The sequence below is a fragment of the Trachypithecus francoisi genome, unplaced genomic scaffold (assembly GCF_009764315.1).
Source record: "Trachypithecus francoisi isolate TF-2019V2 unplaced genomic scaffold, Tfra_2.0 Lachesis_group20, whole genome shotgun sequence".
NCBI classification, from domain to species: domain Eukaryota; kingdom Metazoa; phylum Chordata; class Mammalia; order Primates; family Cercopithecidae; genus Trachypithecus; species Trachypithecus francoisi.
Window position 1 is genome coordinate 8,890,614 of NW_022681466.1, and position 18,790 is coordinate 8,909,403.

General features: G+C 57.7%; 1 protein-coding gene across 14 annotated transcripts in view; it reads left to right on the forward strand.

Annotated features, from left to right (window-relative positions):
• Positions 1-18,790, forward strand: part of SEPTIN9 (septin 9) — a 215,970-nt gene that overhangs the window by 192,550 nt on the left and 4,630 nt on the right. For all 14 annotated transcript variants that reach the window (XM_033182325.1, XM_033182327.1, XM_033182326.1 and 11 more), the window contains 7 exons: positions 4,495-4,686; positions 9,479-9,607; positions 10,049-10,130; positions 10,531-10,668; positions 12,549-12,666; positions 14,720-14,815; positions 15,081-15,177. In XM_033182325.1, the coding sequence (XP_033038216.1) occupies positions 4,495-4,686; positions 9,479-9,607; positions 10,049-10,130; positions 10,531-10,668; positions 12,549-12,666; positions 14,720-14,815; positions 15,081-15,177 (852 nt within the window). The remainder of the gene's footprint in view (positions 1-4,494; positions 4,687-9,478; positions 9,608-10,048; positions 10,131-10,530; positions 10,669-12,548; positions 12,667-14,719; positions 14,816-15,080; positions 15,178-18,790) is intronic.

Genomic DNA, 18,790 nt, shown 5'->3' on the forward strand with positions numbered 1-18,790 from the left:
CCTTGCACGCCCGTGCTGGTAGCAGGGCGAGGCCTGCAAGTACAGTGGGGATCCCAACGGGGCAGCTGCCATCTTGCTGGAACCCACGGTCTGTGGAGGGGATACAGGTGCTAACCGCATATCACAAGCAGGAATGTGAACTTTCAGGGTAGCCAAATTCAGTGAAGGTCTTGTGCTGGCCTGGCCACTTACAGTGGCATTTCAGGAAAAAAATCACTCTGTGGACCTCAGTTTCCCATTAGTAAAGAGTAGGTTGGACTGGAATTCTGTACCATCCAGTATAGTTGCCGTTTATGAAATGTGGCTATTTAAATTTAAATAAAAATAAATAAAAATTCCGTTCCTCAGTTGGACTAGCTCAGTGTCCAGTGCTCAGAAGTCACTTGTGAACGCGTTGTGGCAATTCCTCAAAAAACTAAAACAAGAACCACCATCCCATCCCATAATTCCACTTCTGGGTATGGATTCAAGAGAATGCACAGCGTCTTAAAGAGCTAGAGGTGTTTGTGCACCCACATTCATAGCGGCTCTGTTCACAGTAGCCAGTGGGTAGAAACAACCCGCATGCCTGTGGTCAAATGAATGAAGAGATCAAAAGTAGAACAGGCTGGGCACGGTGGCTCACGCCTGTAATCCCAGCACTTTGGGAGGCCGAGGCAGGTGGATCATCTGAGGTCAGGAGTTCGAGACCAGCCTGACCCACATGGAGAAACCCCGTCTCTACTAAAAATACAAAATTAGCCGGGTGTGGTGGCGCATGCCTGTAATCCCAGTTACTCCGGAGGCTGAGGCAGGAGAATCGCTTGAACCCGGGAGGCAGAGGTTTCGGTGAGCCAAGATTGTGCCATTGCACTCCAGCCTGGACAACAAGAGCAAAACTCCGGATCAAAAATAAATAAATAAATAAATAAATAAAGGGTGGAACATACAAGGAATTTGACTGAGCCATAAAGAGGAAGTTGTGATACCTGTGACAGCACAAGTGAACTTTTAGGGTATTACACTAAGTGAAATAATTTGGTCACAAAAGGGCAACCCTGTAGGATCCACTTATACGAGGTCCCTCTCGAGTAGTCAGATTCAGAGAAACAGCAGAATGGAGCTTGCCAGAGGCTCGGGGGATGGCGCTGGGGAGTTGTTTAATGAGGACAGTTTGTTTTACAAGATGAAAAAGTTCTGGAGATTGGTTGATTACACAACATTGTGAATGTACTTAACACCACTGGACTGCACACTTCAAAATAGTGACCATGGTAAATGTTATGGCAATTAAAAGGAAAAGTCACGTGGCCAGCGGCGACCACGCTGAGCTGCGCAGGCCTTGGACAGTGTTGTGGTCACAGACAATGGAGTGGGTGGTCTTTACCATTCTTTCCAGCCGCCGGAGCACCGTGGGATCCTGGGGCCAGGCACCTGGTGGCTTTCTGTGGAAATCAAAGTTTTAGTTCACGAAAATGTCTCTGGGTGTGGGGTCTCTGCTCCTCCCACTTGGGAGTCCTGAAGGCAGACCCCAGAGCTCACCTGGCCAGGTAGGAGAGCAAGGCGGGCTTTGGCATTGCTCTCTCTGTGCCTGCCTGCGGGCCAGCTGGGGCCTGCAAGGCTGCCTGTCGAGGGAGGGGTCGCAGAAATGGCTCTCACCTGTGCAGAAGGCCAGCCACTGCCCTACGTCAGTGGCAAAGATGGGGCTCGGCTGTGTTTTATGATTATTTCTCAAGCAGGGCCCCTGGCGGGCAGGATGTTTGGTTTGAGTTTCTGCAGAGTGCTAGTGCCTGAGGAGGGGCCCAGCTGCAGCAGAGGCCGCCCCTCTCTCGCTCTGGGCTCCAGGGGCATTGGGGGCGAGGAAGGAGAGTTCAGGGGGCAGCACCTCCCCCCAGGCCCTGCTGGGGAGGGTTGAGGGATGCTGGGGGGAGGTGGGGGTGGGTAGGGGCTGGTCCCAGTCCCGGGCAAAATGGCTCTCAGACCCACAGGCAGATGGAAGCAATTTTCGGTCACGTGGGTCGGGGCTAAACTGCTGCCCCGCAAGGCAAGGCCCCATCCATGTCTGGCTCCAGGAAGCGGCCCCAAAGCCACATGGTCCAGGGCCAGATGCAGGCTGTGTCTTTGTTTATTTAAAGGTTCTGAACGTCCAGGGGAGAGTATTTCTGAAAGGGGGGCAGAAGCAGGAGCAAAGCCCCAGAGGCTTCCAGGCTGCATGGCCTGGGGGCAGGGGCACGTGGGGGCACAGAAAGAGGAGACCTGGCCTCCAGGTCTGCCTGGGGGTATTGCTGTCAGCAGGGGAGATATGTGGGTCCCCTTGGCAGTTCCCAACAAGGAATTATATTGTTCCTTTGTTCCCCCTGTTCCCTAAGATACGAATTGCTGTGCCCTGTGGAGGCTGAGAAGACAGGGAGGTGCTTGTGAGGATAAACCAGCCCCCAGTTTCTGGCTTCCAGAGTCTTTCCCTCTTACCTCTGATGCCTCAGGCCTGGGGAGTCTCCCTCCAACACCAGTGAAATAGGCTGAGGGGGATGGCTTGAGGCGTCTGGGGACAGGGGTGCAGCCAGGTGGGGGTGCTCAGTGAGCATTTCTTGAGCTCGGTTCTTTCCCAGCAAGTGGAAGGGCAAGTGAAGTCTCCCCTGGCCCCTCCTGGCCTGGAAGCCTGCCTCCCGTCTTCTGGGCAGGGTGAGGAGTGGGCGTGGGCCGGGAGGGCTGCCTCCTGGCTGGGAGGGCTGCTTGCCTGCCCGTCACAGGGGATGTGCCCCCCGCAGCCTCCCACGCTGTGGCCATGGCTCCCATGCCGGCTCCAATCCCCTGTGGCTGTCCCTGGTGGGTGCCCACCCTTCCCAGGGAAAAGCTACTCCTCTCCCCGAGAGCTGGCAGGAGAGGCCCTGCCTGGGAGCACGCTGTGTGGTCCCTGTCTTAGCGCAGGATGCCTGAGGCCAGATCCTCCTTGGGAGGCAGGATGGGGCGAAAGTCTCCCGGCAGGCAGAGCAGGGCCCAAGCGGGGAGGGGGGCCCAGAACAGCAGCAACCCAGCCTGCTTGGGAGCTGAGGGCCACCAAGGGCAGCTCCAGCCTGTGGGGACTAGCGGAGGCACCGCCTCTGTGACCAGCGAGTTGTCTGCACCCACGCGCATGCACCAGTGAGTGTGGTGAGTCTGGGGTGCACTGGGACCTGGCCCGTGTGCCCTCCAGCCAGCCCTGGTGGGAACCAGCCCCATCCTGGGAACCCCTGGAACTCCGCTGCGCGAGAAGATTCAGGTCTTTGGCAGGTGCCTTCCGGGCCCCCGCCCCCAGCCCTAGGCCTCTGACCCATGTGTGGAGTCTTAACAGCAGCCAGGGCAAGGCCATCAAAGGGACCTACAGACAGAAGAGGCTTGAGTGATTTCGGGAGGTTCAGCCCCACGTGCCCCACAGACCTGAGAGTAAAACTTGGTCCTGGCCTGTGGGTGTGCAGCCCGCGGGTGCTGGCCAGGTGGACAAGACGGCCGCCTGGGTCAGTCCAGGGGGAGGCAGAGGTGGAATGGGCGCCCCCTCCCCTCCGTGCACCCAGGGGCAGCTCTGCACCCAGGTACCTGCCCTGCACCCAGCACTTTTCCTTCCCTCAGGACTACTGGCTCATGGTATGGGATTGAACACACAACTCCGTGGAGACAGACGCTGGTTCTATCCCCCTTTCTTACAAGACTGTCCCTGGGGACGTGGGAGGCGGGGACAGACGCCGGTTCTATCCCCCTTTCTTACCAGACCGTCCATGGGGACATGGGAGGCGGGGACAGATGTTGGTTCTATCCCCCTTTCTTATAAGACCGTCGATGGGGACATGGGAGGCGGGGACGGATGCCGATTCTATCCTCTTTCTTACAAGACTATCCATGGGGACGTGGGAGGTGGGGACTGACGCTGGTTCTATCCCCCTTTCTTACAAGACCGTCCCTGGGGACGTGGGAGGCGGGGACAGACACTAGTTCTATCCCCCTTTCTTTCAAGCCCATCCATCCTGTGTCTTGAAGGGCTCCCAGGTTGGCCTCTAAGGCCTTTGAGCGGCAGCAGGAGGTGCAGCTTATCTGAGTGGAGGTGAAGGAGAGGGCCAGGTCCACCTGGGTGGCCGGAGGCAGTATGGAGGCCGGGAGAGGAGAGCGCCCTACACCCTTGTCTGAGCAGCCCTCCAGGGTACAGAGACAGGAGTTTAGGGTCAGCCCTGCCTTAGAGCGGAGGGGGCCCCCAGGTTGGCACAGCTCCTAGAAGAGGAGATGAAAAAGCCTGGCCTTGGGAGTCTGGAGATGGAGCTTTGCTGGGGAGGCAGCGTGGCTGCAGCATGGTAGCTTGTTAGAGGACACCACAGCCAGGGGCATCCACCCTGGGGAATTCTCAGGGGTCTCCTGGGCAAGTCATTTAGCCTTTCTGAGCCTCAGTGCCTCAGTTTCTCCATCCAAGGATGGATGTGACATCCACCTGGCAGGTGCCTGTGTGTGAGGCCCTGTCTCGCTCTAACTCCTCTGTTCTTCCTTCCCCAGCCACTGAGGCGGCTCCCAGCTGCGTTGGCGACATGGCTGACACCCCCAGAGATGCCGGGCTCAAGCAGGTGCCCGCACCACGGAACGAGAAGGCCCCAGTGGACTTCGGCTACGTGGGGATTGACTCCATCCTGGAGCAGATGCGCCGGAAGGCCATGAAGCAGGGCTTTGAGTTCAACATCATGGTGGTGGGTGAGTCCTCGCCCCGCCTGCCACTCAACCCATGCTGGAAACCAGCCTCAACCCCCAGGGCAGGTCCACAAGCCTTTGGGCTTGGTCTTCCCTTCTGTAAAACGGGGCAGCAACCCTGACCTCAAGGACAGATTGCCAGTGACATTGCATGTGCGTGCATGTGCCTGGGAGGAGCTCACAGCCTCCAGCGGCTCCTCAGAGGGGCCTGTCCTGCACATGCAGGGCCCCTGAGATGACTTTGGGGAGCCCAGGCTGGCCTGGAGCAGGTCCTGATGAGCGGTCACTGCCTCTGAGCAATGACATCAGCCTGTGCAGAGTTTCTGTGGCAGCTGTCCCCTCACTGTTGCTCCAGCCTGGCCCTCCAGGCTCCCCACCACAGCCTGGCTGGAGGCTTCCCAGCAGCTCAGCTTCAGCGCCTGCCCTGGAATTGCAGCCTATGGCTTCAACACCCTCAGTGGCCCTGAGAACTGGAGGTCACCACGGGAGGTCGTCGATCAGTACGACCTGGGCAGGGTGAGGGGGCTGGGCTGGAATCTACAGTGGGCTGCCTCTTGTTTCCAAAGCCCCCCAGGTCCCATTCCAGCCTCACAATGACCCTGTGAAGGGATGTCCCGTTTTCCAGGCAGACACGAGGCGCAAGGAAGGCTGCCGAGGTTCCTTAGCTCACAGGGCAGAGAACAGCAGCCACTGTTTTGACTCCCAGAACTGTGTTCTACCCACTCCATGGGGTCCAGGCAGGGATCTGGGGAAGTGCCCCCACCAGCTCACACCCTAAACAAAGGTGAGCTTGTGGGGTTTCTGTAAGGTGTCCGGGCACCTTTCAGGCCAGGCCTGTTTCTCCAACTTCTGCCAGCTGTGCATGTCCTTCTTGTGCAGCTCTGTGGGTGCAAACCCACACCTGCCAGCCTGATGTCTTTCTTTCCTCTTCTGCATTCACCTGGCCCTGGCTCCCCTGGGGTTTTGGTGTCCTCTCTGCTTCCTGTGGCCTCATGGGACCTGGCTGCTCGTGGCCCCACTGTGCTCACAGCTGCCTGGAAGCCGGCAGCCTGCTTCAAGGGAGGGTGGAGGTATGGGGTCCCCTCCTATTGCCCCCACCCTGCTGTGCCTGTTACCCTGAGAATTTAGGGCTGCCTCCCGGGAAGACGGCTGGAGAGAAAGAGAGGGGAGAGGCCCAAAGACAGTGGCCAGGCTGGGACTCACCTCTGTGGGCTGGGGAGGGACTGAGGGACTGCTGTGCTCCCTAGCCAGGGACAGGGTGAGAAGGACCTGGAAACTTCTGGGTCCCGGCCATGGCACAGGCCTTTTTCCAGAGCTTTGGCCCCAAGAAGAGGAAGAGGCAGCCCAGCAGCCCTCGCTGCCTCCTGTGGCTGCCACTCTAACAGCCTTGCCCTCCGGGAAGGGTGCCCAGGAGGCCTTCACCTGTCTGGGCCTCTTTGCCCTTTCAACCCTGAGAAGAGCAGTGATCCTGATTTCCCCCAAGGTTACTCCCTCCCGAGTGATGCTGAGTAAGGAACAAGACATGGGGCAGCTCTGCTCTCCTCCCTTCTCCCTCTTCCCTCTTCCCTCTTCCCTCCTCCCTGTTCCCTCTTCCTTCTCCTTCCTCCCTCCCATAGCAGCCATGCCTACCTGCAGAGATGTAGGCAAGGTGGAGGGACACCTGTTTGTAGGTCCACAGACCCCAGGGAGAATCCCAGCTTTGTCCTAACTCAGTGGGGTGAAACTTGTGTGCCTTCCCCGGGGCTTCTTCTCTGTGAGCCTTGGCTTCCTTGTCCATAAAAAGGGATCATCCTGTAAAATGAGATCCAGCAAGCAGGCCCCGGGCAGGGTCCCTGACAGGTTGTGGTTGTTTAAGAAGTTGCAGCAGTGGTGATGGTGGTGGTGATGAGGATGATGGGGATGGTAATGATGGTGATGATGATGGTCATGGTGATGGGGTGATGGTGATAGTGGAGATGATGGGGTGATAGTGATAGTGGTGGGATGGTAGTGGTGATGTGAGTGATGTTGGTGATTGTGATGGTGGTGGTGGTGTTGATGGGGGTGATGGTGATAGTGGTGGGATGCGATGGTAGTGGTGATGTGAGTGTTGGTGGTGATGAGGGGGATGATGGTGGTGGTAGTGGTGATAGTGGTGGGATGATGGTGGTGATGTGGGTGATGGTGGTGGTGATGTGGGTGATGATGGTAGTGATGGTGATGGTGGCGATGGGAGTGATGATGGTGATGGTGATGGTGGTGATGGTGATGATGGGATGGTAGTGGTGATGTGGGTGATGGTGGTTGTGATGGTGATGATGGTGATGGTGGTGATAGGGGATGATGGTGATGGTGATGGTGGGATGGTAGTGGTGATGTGATGATGGTGGTGATGGGGGTGATGGTGGTGGTGGTGGTGGTGATGGGGGTGATAGTGATGATGGTGATGATGGGATGGTGGTGGTGACGGGGATGATGGTGATGGTGGTGGTGGTGATGGGGGTGATGGTGATGTGGGTGATGTGATAGGGGTGATGATGGTGGTGATGGTGATGGGGATGATGGTGATGGTGATGGTGGGATGGTGGTGGTGATGTGGGTGATGTGGTGGTGGTTGATGATGGGGATGATGGTGATGGTGATGGTGGGATGGTGGTGGTGATGTGGTGATGGTGAAGGGGGTGATGGTGATGGTGGGATGGTAGTGGTGATGTGGGTGATATGGGTGATGTGGTGATGATGGTGGTGGTGGTGATGGGGATGATGGTGATGGTGATGGTGGGATGGTGGTGGTGATGGGGGTGATGGTGATGGGGGTGATGGTAGTGGTGATGTGGGTGATGTGATGATGGTGGTGATGGGCGTGGTGGTGATGGTGGTGGTTGTGGTGGTGTTGATAGGGATGATGGTAGTGATGGTGATAGTAGAGGTGACAGTGATGAGGGGGATGGGGATGACGGTGGTGCTGGTGGTGGTGATTTGATGACAGTGGTGGTGGTGATGAAGGTGACAGAAGTAGTGATGATGACAGGAGTGATGGGATGGTGGTAGTAGTGGTGCTGGTGTTGTGATGGTGGTGCTGATGGGGATGGTAGTGATGATGAGGGTGATGATGGTGATAATAATAACAAAAGTAACAATAATAAAGGGATACACTTTAAAGTATCCCAGTTGACATCTCCTAGATCTAAGGTATCATGGCTGGAACATTGACATAACTCCTGACCTGAGCTTGGCCAGGACACAGACCTGGTGGACAGAGAGAGATGGGCGAGGAGTGTCTGTCCTTGGGCTACTAAACAGTTCAGGCTGGGGATTCTCAGCGCCAGCCTTGTCCTCCTGGGAGTCCACACTTTTTCTGGAAAGGTGTTATCAAAGTCAGAACATCAGTATAATTTAGGGTGTTTTTTGTGTTTGGTTTTTTTGAGACAGGGTCTCACTGTTGCCCAGGCTGGAGTGCAGTGGCATGATCGTGGCTCACGGCAACCTCCACCTCCCAGGTTCAAGTGATTCTCGTGCCTCAAGCATGCACCACCATGCCCAGGAGACAGGGTCTCACTCTGTCACTCTGGAGTGGCAATGATGCTAGTTCACTGCAGCCCTGCACTCCTAGGCTCAAGCAATTCTCCCACTTCAGCCTTCTCTGTAGCTGGGACTATAGGTGCTCACCACTACACCTAGCTAATTGTTAACATTCTGATGTAGAGACAGGGTCTCGCTGTGTTGCCCAGGCTGGTCTTAAACTCCTGGGCTCAAGCAGTCCTCCTGCCTCGGCCTCCCAAAGTACTGGGACTATAGGTGTGAGCCACCGCACCTGGCCTAGGGTGTTTTTTTTTGTGCTTGCTAGTGTAACCCAAGGCAGCTCTGTGCAAGGTAAAGCAATGGGGCTCCGAGTCTGGAGGGTTGTGTGTGTGTGTGTCATGTGTGAGTTGTTCGTGTGTGTTGTGAAAGTTGTGTGTGAGGTATGTGTGAGAGGTATGTTTGAGGTGAGTTGTGTTTGTGTTGTGAGTTGTGTGTGTGAATTGTGTGTGCGTGTGTGAATTGTGTTGTGAAGTGTGTGTGTAAGCTCTGTGTGTTGTGTTGCCTGTAAATGCCACTTCCTCATCCTTGTTTGATTCAGTCACCTGTGGACTGGCTGTCCGCACACACAGGCACTGTCCCTCGAGTGGCACCACCCTGCAGGCCAGCCCCCCCAGCACATGGCCCCACAGATCCCATGGGACGTGCGTGAGCCTGCCTGATGCTCACACCAGCTCCACGGGGGAAAGGATTGTTTATCCCATTTTGCAGATCAGGAAACTGAGGCATGGTGAGGTCAGATGGCTTGCCCAGTCCCCAGCCAGTCAGGAAGGAGCAGTTTGAACACCTGAGGCTGCCCTGGGCTTTGGTTCCCACCACCCTGGTGAACTGCAGGAATCCCGGCCACCTGGTGCACCCCAGGCAGCCCTGGGCTCTTCCGCGAGCCTGACCTCTGTCCTGTCTAAAATCTGAGCCACCAGGAGACCTCCTGCCCAGAAAGTACAAGGGGCACAAGAGATGCCTACTGTCCCAGGCCTGGCTCACCTCTTAGGAGAGGACTGTGGCCTGGGTTGTGTTGGCACCAGAGCCCGGCAGTGTAGGATTACACAGTCACTGGACACCCGGCTCGAGGGTGAAGTCCCCGAGTGCTGCTTGGCAGGGGTATTGCCGGGCGGTAGCCCAGACACTGCTGAATCTCAGGCTGGGGAGCCTCGTGCCTGGGTGGGAGGGGCCCCACGTGCAGACCCTGCTGGCCTCTCTGGAGAGACCCCTGACCGGCCTCCCATCCTCTCTCCAGGGCAGAGCGGCTTGGGTAAATCCACCTTAATCAACACCCTCTTCAAATCCAAAATCAGCCGAAAGTCAGTGCAGCCCCCCTCGGAGGAGCGCATCCCAAAGACCATCGAGATCAAGTCCATCACGCACGGTCAGTGGCCGGGGCGGGCTGGGGGTGCGGGATGCCCCTGCCTTCCTGGAGCACAGGTGCTGTGTGAGGGTGCCCAAGTCAGGCAATCCCAGGTCCCCAAGACAGGGACTCGCTGTGCCCACCATCCCCGGCATGTGGAGTCTGGGGCTCTGGCCGTGAGGGGTCAGCGTCCTGGACCCCTGTGGGCCCCGTCACACTGAGCTCCCTGCAGACAACTGAGTTTTCCACCAAAAGTGGAAAACTTTTGGTGGAAAGTGAGGGATACCCAGGGGAACCGTCACCGGCCTGTGCCCTGGCTGGCTGAGGAAGGCTGTTAATTTCCCAGTGCCTCCTTGGTTGTCATCGCTGCCTACCTGGGGTTGCCCCTGGGTCAGTCAGGCGTGGGGTGTCTGTGAGGGTCCTCCGCCTCCCCTCTGACTCTGTGCACGTGGCTCTGTGCAGATATTGAGGAGAAAGGCGTCCGGATGAAGCTGACTGTGATTGACACACCAGGGTTCGGGGACCACATCAACAACGAGAACTGGTAAGGCCCCTCCAAGGGGAGAAGCACTAGCAGGGGCTTCAGGGCTCCCTGGACCCCACCCAGAGTCAGCCCTGGGGGCTCCCCAGCCCACAGGGGTGCAGGACCCACCTCCTGGGACCTGACATGCTGCTAAAGTCGCATGTCTCAGGCGTCTGAAAATTCTGGACCGAAGCAGAATTACCTGGGGAATCTTGCTGTCCCCAACTCACCTCCTGAGGCCAGCCTGGGGAGGCTGGTTGGGAGGTCGAGGATAAGGCTGTGGCCTCTCTGCTTAGCAAGCCAGACCTCCCAGGGCGTGCATTGGCAGGGGGGGTGTTGGGCTCTGAGTCCTAGGAATGTGTAACCTGCTTGGGGAGGGCGTCCCATGTGCCCGCTGACTCGTCCCCCATCCCCCACGCAGCTGGCAGCCCATCATGAAGTTCATCAATGACCAGTACGAGAAATACCTGCAGGAGGAGGTCAACATCAACCGCAAGAAGCGCATCCCGGACACCCGCGTCCACTGCTGCCTCTACTTCATCCCCGCCACTGGCCATTCGTATGTCCCTGCAGTATCGGCGTCCTCATGCCGGGTGCCCTGGGTTCCCTCTGTCCCCTGGGACTCCCCGACAGTGCTGTCTGCCCTGCTGCTGGGCACAGAGGGGCCGAGTCGGGGCCGTGGCCACCAGCTGTGAAGTTGGGGGTGTGCTTTGTGTGAACCTCCAAAGCCTCACTCTGATCCCTACACAGCGTCCTGCCCAGTCCCTATCCTTCAGCTATGTCTTGGGGAGCTGAGAGTCAGGCAGGCCCTGGGCTGTTCTGGAGCCTGGTGGTCTGTGTCCTGCCTTCTCAGGCCAGGCTCTGGCAGGTGGAGTGGGAGCCCCCAGCCTGGCACCCTTAGCGGTGACCTGACCTTCTCGTCCGGGCCCTGCCTCACGGGACCCCTCGGAGGGTTTGCTGTGTTCTTAGGCGGGAAGCACAGAGATCAGTGCTGGTCCCTTCCAGGGCTGGACGGGGCTGCTGTTGGCCTTGGCGAGAGCCCTTTCCTCCCGCCAGCTCTGTCAGCACCTGACATTGCCCCCAGAGGTCTGCAAGGGCGGGAGGCTGTGTGTGCCCTGGCAGGCGGACCCTTTGTGGCCTCATAGATCCTCTGTCCTCGGCTCGCTGTGCACCCCCTGCCAGACACCTGTGGCCCACCCTGAGCCAGGGCTGGGAGGAGGTGGACCCAAGGCCAGCAGGAGGGGCTGGTGGAGGCAGCCGTGGGTGGCTTGTCGGCGTGGGTGGGTGGAGAAGGTCCTTCGCACCTGCTGGCCCAGACGCACTTCCCTGGGTGGAGGAAGTCCAGGGGTTTGGGGAAATCCATACTCTGTGGGCAGCAGGTGCAGGAAGGAGCCTGGCTGGTGGGCAGCAAGCCTCAACGAGAGTCTGTGGGAAAACCCAAGCCCGAGTTTTCCAGCCCACCCTCTGGCATCATCCCCTGTGGGCCGGCAGGAAGTCCATTCAGGGGCGGGGGCCCAGCTCGCTGCCCACGGGCCTCTCCTGAACTGATCATCTGCCCTCCCAGGGCAGAACGGCTCATCTGGGGTCCCGTGGCCGCTGTTCCAGCTGCCCCAAGCTTTGCCTCAGCTGAGGCTGATGGCAGGAGGCAGAAGCCCCTCCTGATGCCAGCTGGGCAAGCCAAGGATGGCGGGCAGTCTCTGGCACTTCTGCCACTCCCCAGCACTGACCCTTTGGCTGGGACCCCAGCTGGGCGTGTTGCCTGGTCCTGCCTGAGGCGCCCAGTCCCATGAGGCAGGGGCGGCCCTTGGCCATCACTGCTTAAACTTCTGCCTGGAGCCGGATTCTCCACAGCCATGTCTGTGACTGACTTATTCTCACTGTGGGAAAAGCTCTGCTCCAGAACTGGGGAAGACAGTGCTCCAGTTCCAGGGCCCTGCCAGCCCCTGCCGCCCACAGCTTTCCCCACATCAGACCCCGGGCTCACTGAGGCCAAGCAGGCAAGTGGAGCAGCCCACCTGTTGCAGAGGGAGCAGCCTGCCTGGTGCAGGAGCACCGCACACTAGTGCTAGCTTCTGTTTCTTTGGCCTCTCCCCTCCCAGCCAAAGCCCCACAGCAAGACGGCTGCTGAGCCAACGGCAGCCCCTCTGTGTGGACACGTGGGTGTGTGGTTGTGACTCCAGAAGGCATGGACGAGGGTGCTTGGAGCTGGCCCTGGCCTGCCCGCCCTGCACAGTAGTGTCACCTATGTCTGGGACGCAACTTTGTCTTTCCTGTGCCCCACACTCACAGCATGGCCAACTCAGCCCAGGGCCCCGTCCTTGCCAGCAGGGACCCCCGTGAGCCCTGAGCCAGCACCTGAGAGCGTCGACATCTGCTTGGAGGTGGGTGGCCCCCCCTCGCTCCCCCCAGATGAGCCTCATGCACATCCTTCTACTTCAGCCTCAGGCCCCTGGACATCGAGTTTATGAAACGCCTGAGCAAGGTGGTCAACATCGTCCCTGTCATCGCCAAGGCCGACACACTCACCCTGGAGGAGAGGGTCCACTTCAAACAGCGGGTAGGTTCCGTCTCCGCCCGCCCCAGCCCTTCTGCACAGCCTGGAGACGCTGCAGGCCTGGCAGGGGCCACCCAGTCTAGAGGAGTCACATGGTCGGGGAGACCGAACCGCCGGTCACTCTTCCAGCGGGTGGCTGGCCTGGTGGTCCCTGGCCTGGGTGGCTGCGGGGGGCCGTCCCTGAGATGGTCTCTCCGGCTCCCCCATATCTCAAAAGCAGCTTTCGGGGAGGGCCCATTCCTCCAGCAGAGTCTCTGAGGGGGGTTTTGGAGAAGACCTGGACCAGGCGGATGGTGAATCTGTCTTCCAGGGAGTGAGGCCAAGGAGTGGCCATGAGACGTGGCCCACCTTGTTTTTTGCCTTTTTTTTTTTTTTTTGAGGCGGAGTCTCGCTCTGCCGCCCAGGCTGGAGTGCAGTGGCGTGATCTCGGCTCACTGCAAGCTCCTCCTCCCGGGTTCACGCCATTCTCCTGCCTCAGCCTCCTGAGTAGCTGGGACTACAGGCGCCCGCAACCGCGCCCGGCTAATTTTTTTGTATTTTTAGTAGAGACGGGGTTTCACCATGGTCTCAATCTCCTGACCTTGTGATCCGCCCGCCTCGGCCTCCCAAAGTGCTGGGATTACAGGCGTGAGCCACCGCGCCCGGCCTTTTTTTTTTTTTTTGAGAAAGGATCTCGCTTGGTTGCGAAGGTTGGAGTGCAGTGGCACAGTCATGGCTCACTGCAGCTTCCACCTCCCAGGCTCAGTTGTCGGAGTAGCTGGAATTACAGATGCATACCACCACGCCTGGCTAATTTTTGTATTTTTAGTAGAGATGAGGTTTTGCCATGTTGCCCAGGCTGGTCTCTAACACTTGGGCTCAAGGGATCCTCCTGCCTCAGCCTCCCAAAGTGCTGGGATTACAGGCATGAGCCATCTCACCTGGCCCTGCCTGGTTTTTATTAGATGGAAGAGAAGTTGGGCCAGGCGCAGTGGCTCATGCCTGTAATCCCAGCACCTTGGGAGACCGAGGCGGGCAGATCACTTGAGGTCAGGAGTTTGAGACCAGCCTGGCCAACATGGTGAAACCCCGTCTCTACTAACAATACAAAAATATTAGCTGAGTGTGGTGGTGGGCACCTGTAATCCCAGCTACTCGGGAGGCTGAGAAAGGAGAATTGCTTGAACCCAGGAAGTGGAGGCTGCAGTGAACCAAAATTGCGCCACTGCACTCCAGCCTGGGCAACAGAGTGAGACTCCATCTCAAAAAAAAAAAAAAAGAGGGTTTCTGCTGCCTTCTTCTCCGCCACTGTCCGAGGCCCCTGCTGTGGGGTGGGAAGGGGCATCCAAGCAAGAGGGCGAGCCCTGGGTCTCCTCCTCCTGACAGGACAACACATTGGAGCCACCTGGGGAACCTTTAAAACTGAAACGAAGGTGCCTGGGCACAGCGTCTGCCTCAGTGGGTGTGGGCGGGGCCTGTAACCTACTCCGTCCTGGGACCAGGCATCAGGGACCTTCCCAGCATGTGCAGGGGAAGGCAGTCCACACAAAGTGGGTGTGTCTGCCAGAAGTTGCACGTGGGCTGTGGTCTGTGCCTGGGCAGGCGAGCGGCCATTCACCGGGATGTTTCTGCTGCACATACCCGTGTCGGGCTGCCTCGGAGCTCAGAGGTTACTGCAGGCAGGGGCTGGCTGGGCTGCAGGAGGGGCCCCTGCTGGAACTGGGGGCAGTGACGAGGGTTTTTTAGGTAGGGTTTTAGGAGGGGAGGTCTCGCTAACCCTGAGTACTTTCTTGGGGGTGTGATGAGCAGGAGAAGAGAGGTGGGAGGTGCTCAGGAGGATGACCGAAAGCCCCTGGGGAGCTGCAGCTTTGCTCAGGGCAGCAGGGATACCTGCCGCTGCCCCTGCTCCCCCCAGGAGGCACAAGAGTTGGAGGTGATTGGGATCACAGACCCCCAGAGCCTGCCCTTGACCCTGAGCCTGGGGCAGCTCACAGCATGGAGGTCATGTGGTGGCAAACACCGGGAGGCGGGCAGAGCTTGCCACAGGGATGTGCCCAACTCTCTCCCTCTATCCCAGATCACCGCAGACCTGCTGTCCAACGGCATCGACGTGTACCCCCAGAAGGAGTTTGATGAGGACTCGGAGGACCGGCTGGTGAACGAGAAGTTCCGGGTGAGTGGATCCACCAGGATGTTCTTCCCGGGGGACCCCCAGTTCCTGCTGAAAGGTGTGGTTGGGGGGTTTTGGGGGACCTTAAGCCATGAGATGATATTCTTGGGGCCAGAGAGCACTGAGCCTGGGTGTCTGTACCCGGTGCTCTCAGGCTGAGGCTTTCTTTTTGGGGGACCCCAAACTCAAGGCAGCTCCTCCCAGGGGCCCAGGAGAGGGAATGGCCTTCCCGCACATGTGTAACCAGCGCCATCCGCCTGTTCCCCAGGAGATGATCCCGTTTGCTGTGGTGGGCAGTGACCACGAGTACCAGGTCAACGGCAAGAGGATCCTCGGGAGGAAGACCAAGTGGGGCACCATCGAAGGTACTCGCCGCGGGCGCCAGGGCTGCAGACAGATGGGAAATAGGCTCCTCTGCTGACCCAGAGCCTGTGGGCCACGCCTGAGCCAGGGACGAGTGGAACCTCAACCACTGCATTGCTCCACCCAGAGAGAGGGGTCTCCTTGTCCCCACTCAACCCTTGGGAAGTGAGAGGGCAAGTGGCCTGTGCAGGTGCCTCCACCCCAGATCTCTCCCCGGGCAGGGAAAGATTCGGGGAGACAGGAGCTGGGATGGAGGCTGCCAAGTTCTGGGTCCTGGTGCAGGCTCTTTCATGGGCACCTGTGTGGCCCTGGACAAATCGCCCAACTTCTCTGGGCCTAGAAAAGGGGTGGGCCGTAGCTCTGTGAGCCAGATGGACCCTCGGACCCTCACCCTGCTGAAGTTCCTGGGACCCTCACACCTTAGTCTCTCGTGGCTGTTGTAACCAATTGGCACAAATGAGGGGGCTTGAAACAACACAAATGTATTTTCACAGTTCCCGAGGCCAGAGGTCCGAAATCAGGGGCTGTTTCCTTCTGAGGCCCTGAGGACCAGCCTCCTTCCGTGCCTTCTTCTTTCTGGTGGCTCCCAGCATTCTTGGTTGTCTTGTAAAGGCACTGGTGGCTCCCAGCATTCTTGGTTGCCTTGTAAAGGCACTGGTGGCTCCCAGCATTCTTGGTTGCCTTGTAAAGGCACTGGTGGCTCCCAGCATTCTTGGTTGCCTTGTAAAGGCACTGGTGGCTCCCAGCATTCTTGGTTGTCTTGTAAAGGCACTGGTGGCTCCCAGCATTCTTGTTGTCTTGTAAAGGCACTGGTGGCTCCCAGCATTCTTGGTTGTCTTGTAAAGGCACTGGTGGCTCCCAGCATTCTTGGTTGTCTTGTAAAGGCACTGGTGGCTCCCAGCATTCTTGGTTGTCTTGTAAAGGCATTGGTGGCTCCCAGCATTCTTGGTTGTCTTGTAAAGGCACTGGTGGCTCCCAGCATTCTTGGTTGTCTTGTAAAGGCACTGGTGGCTCCCAGCATTCTTGGTTGCCTTGTAAAGGCGTTACATGCTCTAATCTTTGCCCCGTTGTCACAGGGCCTTCTTCCCTGTGTCTCTGTCCCGTCCCTCCTCCTCCCTTTTTTTTTATTTTGAGACAGGGTCTCACTCTGTCACCCAGGCTGGAGTGCAGTGGTGCAATCTCAGCTCACTGCAACCTCTGCCTCCTGGGTTCAAGTGATTCTCCTGCCTCAGCCTCCCGAGTATCTGGGATTACAGGCATGTACCACCACACCTGACTTAATTTTTATATTTTTAGTAGAGACAGGGTTTCACCATGTTGGCCAGGCTGGTCTTAAACTCCTGACCTCAGGTGATCTGCCCACCTTGGCCTCCCAAAGTGCTGGGATTACAGGCAAGAGCCCAGCCTCTTTCCTCCTTGTTATAAAGATGCCTTTGGACTCAGGGCCTACCCTGAGTGGATGATCCCATCTGGAGATCCTTAATGAATCTTTGAAGAAAGACATTTTCCAAGTCAGGTCACAGTCATGTGTACCAAGGCCTGGACCTTGACCATATCTTTGAATGGATGGGAGCCCCGGGTGGGGGGCCACAATTCAACCCAGTCTTGGCGGTGACACCCTGGGAGGGATGGGCCCAAACGTTTCCTGCTCTTTCCTCTTTCTGCCCCTTCCTTTCTCATTAGAATGGAAGAGGGGAAGGTGCAGAGGGAAATGGAGCTGGAAAAGCCACTTTGTTCTGGAGAGCACTTGGCTGAAAGGCCCAGTAGAGCAGGAAGCACAAGTCTCTTAATCTTCCAGGGCCTCAGTTTTCATCATCCACAAAGTGGGTGCAGTGTGCCAAGATTTTAGTGAGTTGAGAGACTGTCCCAAAGACCACGAGAGCTTTTTGGGAAGTTGTTGCTCTAAGCAAATGGTCATAATGACAGTTATCAGGAGGCATCAAACGCTCCTGTGCCTCTGGCTTCAATGAGTTATCTCATTTCATGCCAAGAGCTCCGCACACCCACCCTCCTTGCAGAGTTGAGGAGGTGCTGTGAGCAGAAAACCTGCCAAGGGACCCAGAATGGGAGGCAGCTCTGGAATCCACAGCTCCAGCCCTGCACCAGACTCCCTCGCGATGGGAGTTCATGCCTGGAGGAGGGTGTGGAGAGGCATGCGGGCCTCTTCCCCTGTCTGCCCTCCTCCCCTACCACCGAGCGTGCCCGACCCACCCTGCAGGAGCTGCCCAGCAGGGTGCAGCCTGGGTGTTTTCCATTATCCGCCTGTGATGCCAGGCTGGCTTGCCTCCCCTTTGCCCCTCTGCCTGCAGTTCCGCTCTTCCTCTCTGCCCAAATAATTCTTGCTGTTTAGGAACCTTTTTATGAAAGACAGGTTTAGGAGAGCTCGGGCTGGATGCGCGCCTGAGATGGGCTGGCTGCTTTGCTATGGGCGTGCCTCTGCTGCACCCTGGTGGCCAGCCTTGGGTACTGCAGGTGGCCGGTGACGGAAACTGTCAGGAAATGCACAAAGCTGGGGTCCCTGCACCTCTCCGGCCTGTGCATTGAGGAACAGCCTGGAACCTGTCAGGACAGTTGTGAGGTGATGGGGCCCACATTCCAGCAGTCTTATATGAGGACCCTGGAAATGTGCCTTCAACACTGATGGGTTTTTATATCGGGGCCCCGTGAGTTCCTAGCTGACCTGACACCCAGGCTAGTAAGGGTTCTGCCTCATTCTTGCCTCCCACTTGGTGAACAGCACAGGATGCTGTATCTTTGCCATCCTTAGAAACCACCCCAGGCCGGGCGCGGTGGCTCAAGCCTGTAATCCCAGCACTTTGGGAGGCCGAGGTGGGCGGATCACGAGGTCAGAAGATCGAGACCATCCTGGCTAACACGGTGAAACCCCGTCTCTACTAAAAATACAAAAAATTAGCCGGGCGTAGTGGCGGACGCCCGTAGTCCCAGCTACTCGGAGGCTGAGGTGGGAGAATGGCATGAACCCGGGAGGCGGAGCTTGCAGTGAGCCGAGATCGCGCCACTGCACTCCAGCCTTGTTGGCACAGCCAGACTCCGTCTCAAAAAAAAAAAAAAAAAAAAAAAAGAAACCACCCCAAATATTGTCAATAGAAATGTGGGGTGTAATTAATCACGCCATGAACTCATAATCCTCATGTCCCTGAGAGGCGGGTGACGTTATTATCCACATTTTATGGATGAGGAAACTGAAGGAATGAGAGTAACTTGCCCGAGCCAGGGAGCAGTGATCACACACTGCAACTCCAGCCTGAGAGCTCCATTCTTCCTGCCGGCTCTCGCTGCCCCTCAGTGTTAGATGAGAATGCTGCTGGTCAGTCTGCAGGAGGTTATAGTGTGGACACCGCCCTACACAGGGCCATGGCAGGAAGGGTCTAGGCAAAGGCAACTGGCGTAGCACTGAGAGCACTTGAGGACTGGGCAATGTGGAGGCCCCGGCCCTTCCTGTTGGCCTACCAAGTGAAAACCAGACATTTTTTAACTTGGGGAAAAGCCTTGTGGCTCTGTGATGGGGCAGCCTGGAGCCGGGTGTCTGGGTCCTGAATCCCGCTCCAGCCTAATGAGCTGTGGAACTCAGACAGACACAGTTCTTGCATTCTC